This window comes from Puntigrus tetrazona, chromosome 21 (assembly GCF_018831695.1).
Source record: "Puntigrus tetrazona isolate hp1 chromosome 21, ASM1883169v1, whole genome shotgun sequence".
Classification (NCBI taxonomy): Eukaryota; Metazoa; Chordata; class Actinopteri; order Cypriniformes; family Cyprinidae; genus Puntigrus; species Puntigrus tetrazona.
Window position 1 is genome coordinate 11,806,425 of NC_056719.1, and position 3,886 is coordinate 11,810,310.

General features: G+C 40.0%; 1 protein-coding gene across 1 annotated transcript; it reads right to left on the bottom strand.

The window, feature by feature from the left end:
- Positions 1 to 399: 399 nt before the first annotated feature.
- On the bottom strand, positions 400 to 3,598 carry LOC122326065 (dual specificity protein kinase CLK4-like). Its single transcript, XM_043220744.1, is given in 13 exon segments — positions 400 to 704; positions 707 to 722; positions 900 to 922; positions 925 to 989; positions 1,116 to 1,195; positions 1,318 to 1,400; positions 1,477 to 1,606; positions 1,832 to 1,926; positions 2,016 to 2,182; positions 2,255 to 2,371; positions 2,648 to 2,714; positions 3,011 to 3,101; positions 3,591 to 3,598. Coding segments are annotated over 12 exon segments (987 nt in total). The 5' UTR covers positions 3,027 to 3,101; positions 3,591 to 3,598; the 3' UTR covers positions 400 to 576.
- Between the last annotated feature and the right edge of the window lie 288 nt (positions 3,599 to 3,886).

Below are 3,886 nucleotides of genomic sequence, written 5' to 3' on the forward strand. Positions count from 1 at the left end.
CGTCCAAAATAAACTCACGCAACGGTCAAAGGATGACTTTTTGTGCGCTGCACATTACACGTGTGCCTCTAATTGTCAAATTACCAATGATTTATTGCAGGAATCGTTTGTATCTGTCAGCAATAAAAACTACATTTTGCAACAAAGAGTATTTGCATTTCATCCTGCAAAATCTCAATTTTCCGCAGATGATGTCCATGTGCTTTGCTCAAAAAACTAGACCACAGAACTAAGAGTGTAAAGAACAGGCCTTTTAGAACAGCGCCATCTGCAGGAAAAAGATTATAACAGCACTAACTGAGGAAAGAAAAAGAGTTTATAGTGGTGCAGACTTTTGGACTAATTCTGAATGCCAGGTCAGTATTATTAAATAGAATGACAAAATAAAGACAAATGGTGTGTATTCAAAGCGCATTCAAGTTTAATTTGCCAAACGTACAGATAAATTTGGCCCATATAATCAAATTGACAATAAATATGGACAAAAGTGATGAAGCAGGCAGTCTTAAAGCAGACTGATACAGTCAGCAGCAGTCTCCCTGGGAGCAGTAAGGTTCATTTTGTGTAGCCTCCAAGTCACTTTCTCTCTTTTCTTATCGGGTTGAAAAAGGGATGTCCAATGGCCTGCTCCAGGGTGATTCGTTTGGATGAATCATACTCCATCATCTTGTGCAGCAGGTCAAACAGCAGCTCGTGCTCGGAGTTTTAGAGGACATGTATTGCTGAGTAAGGAGCAGAGATTCAACCATATTATTTTCATCAAGGCAACCCAAACACAAATGAGTCTCATCTCCAAAATTTGTAGTTCACAAGACTTTTAATTAAGTATTAAACATACAGTGCAGATAGTAGTGGAAAAGTTAAAAGACCACTGGAATGCATCACCAAAAAATACATACCTTTAGAGGTTTACAGTGTTCCTCACGTATCTCCTCGCGGAGCTGTGCTCATCCCAGTCCAATTTGTCATGATGCACATAACGCCGCTTCCTGACAATGAAGCACAGTCACACATCAGTCAAAGGCAAATCTAAAATAGTCTCACATCTGATCACGTAAGAAACAAGTATTCAGAAACAAGTGACAAACGCTTTATCTCAAGTTATTATACTGCACCTGGTTTTCTGAAGCAGGTATGCTGGTATGGGTCCTAAAACCCTCTCCATCATCGCCAGATGCTCTTTACTGTCGTGAGTCTGAAAAGAGTTTTTGTAAGTATTTTGCATGTGTATATATAAAAAAAAAAAAAAAAAAAAAAAAAAAAAAACTAAATCAAGCCACAAAGGCATTTTAATAGAAAAAAGTCTGTCATTTGCACCTGAAATAAGGTTAACCCCAGATAGAACTCAATCAGGATACAGCCCAAACTCCACACGTCACACGCCTGGTTCCAGCCAAGTTCTGCCAGCACAGATTTTGCAATGTTCAAAAATCATGTTGTAGTGGATAAACAACAGCACAAACGTAAACGTCTTACCTAATATAACTTCTGGAGCCCTGTAGTGACGTGTGGACACCACAGAGGTGTGGTGCTCGTGGTCATGGGTAGCATTGCCAAAGTCAACAACTTTCACATCCAGCCTCTTTAAGGTCCTCTCGTCTCGCTTCTAGAATACATTCAACATTAATTGTCATCATCCTCTCCTACTACTGCTCAAAGGCTTCAAAAAATCATAATACATATTTAAGCATTCCTTAAATAAGAAAAGCATGTATTTGAAATATAAATATTTTGTAATACCTTTTGATAAATGTTATATATTCTTGCATTAATTTACTGAGCCCAAAACTTTGAAACATAGTATATGACATTTTATTACGCTGTTACTCACCATTTTGGAGTTGTACTTGATGTCATAGTTGGAGTCCACAAACAGAATGTTTTCAGGCTTGAGGTCAGTGTGAGTCAACTTATTTCGATGCAGAACTGATGGCAAAAAGAAAAGTGAATGATCTACATTTTGAAATTACGTAGCTTTTTTTTATTATTATGCAGAATTTTGCATCTATACTCACACTGCACGGCTCTGAATATCTGGTCTGCCATGAATCTGATCTGGTTCAACGAGAAGGGCATGAATCCATTCTCCTTCAGGAAGTCATACGTGCTCAGTCCCAGCAGCTCAAACACTATGCAGATGTGGCCGTGGTGATCGAACCAGTCCAGCATCCGGACACAAGCACTGCAAAGATATAGAAGTAAATCATTCCGTCCCGAAAACCTTGGATATTTACAAAGTATTTCAAACACTCACAATCTCTTTTCCTCATCAAGCGAGTTTATCCGCTCAAGCACATCAACCTCTGACAAGGCTGCCTCACGATAGCGCTCGATATTTTTGATGATCTTCAGCGCAACTCTTGCATTGCTTCTGCAGGCAAAAGCACACTAGCTTTATTCACATGCACATTTTTTTTTAAATAAAATGTATGCAATTCAAATTCTAATTCTGAATGTTATCTTTTTATAAACAAATTCACATTGTGCATTTATGTATTGCAAACACAACTTTAGAGCACAAAGAGCATGTAGTTTTACAATCCGACTGAGCCATCAATTTGATTATTTGAGCGCATGTAAAAATAGTTAAATGTCAATTACAACAAGCATTTCCTGAATGACAAAGTAGTGAAAAAATCTGGCTTACTTTGAACGGTCAAGGCACTCTACTACTTTTCCAAAGGCTCCTTCGCCCAGAGTCCCTATAATCTCATCTATGAACAGGATAAAGAGGCAGTCATAAGTAAAGCTTTGGGACAGGAGGACACAACATCCAAAAGTACAGATTTTACAGTACTAACGGAACTTGACAAGTTCATTCCAGTTAAATCTTATTTATTGAATCTACAATTCTGTGCCCAATTAAAGTTTCACACATGATAGTTAAAATTCAAAGTGGTTAATATTAGAAGTCTTCAAAGGTCCCCTTATAACCCCAAGTGTAGGCTGAATTGTCCCACTAATAGACACAGAACAGACAGTTATATAGAGAAAGGTTTGTGTTCTATACATCTTGCTCTTAGCATGTCTCCATTGTGATAGACCAGGTGACCCTCCTCATCATCCTCAATACTCTTGGTTCTTTTCCTGCGATGACTTCTCTGGAGTAGGGGAATCATCATCACCATCACCACCATCAAACACCAGTCAGAATCAGGTCTGCACGCACGCATCATTCATTCATTCAGCGAGGGGTTGATGAAGGGAAGGAGTGATTCGGACCCCGCGCCAGGCCACGCACGGCAGCAGCAAATTCAAATTCATCGCCAACAACGGCACAGGGCCACCATAGTGTGTGTTACAGAAGAAAGACATGGCAACACATTTTCAGACAGGAAACAACTTTCTTTGAAGTGCACTTAAGAACAGCTAATTCTGTTCAAGACCTCAAGCAATCAACAAATAGCCATTTCTGCAACCAATGAGTGAAGTTCAAGTGAATCAGACAACTGATTCCTTGACCACCTTACTGTGCGTTTAGAGCAGATGGTTTCTAAGGTAAATCTGGACTTCAGAAACATTAACAAACACATCAGTTGAAGTAAAAAAAAAGAAAAGAAAGAAAATCGATGTATTGATAAATCGTTTACCGAGTCTGAGCGGGACTGGGATGACGTGATCGCTGGCGCTCTCTGCTGCTCCGTCGACTTCGTCCTCTATGCGCGGGACGACTGGCTGTAATGGTTCTCATCTTTCTCCCTCGCCGTTTCCCGGACCGGGTCCACGCGACCCTTAAAACCTCCATGCTCAAGACTGGCCTCTCTGGCCCTGCGCTCTCTGCACTCCAGCCTCTTTGAGCTAATGTGACACCTGCAAATAACAACCATCAGATACTGAAAAAGAAAACGCAGTTGTGCATATAATGACAATGAGTCCTTTGACAGCT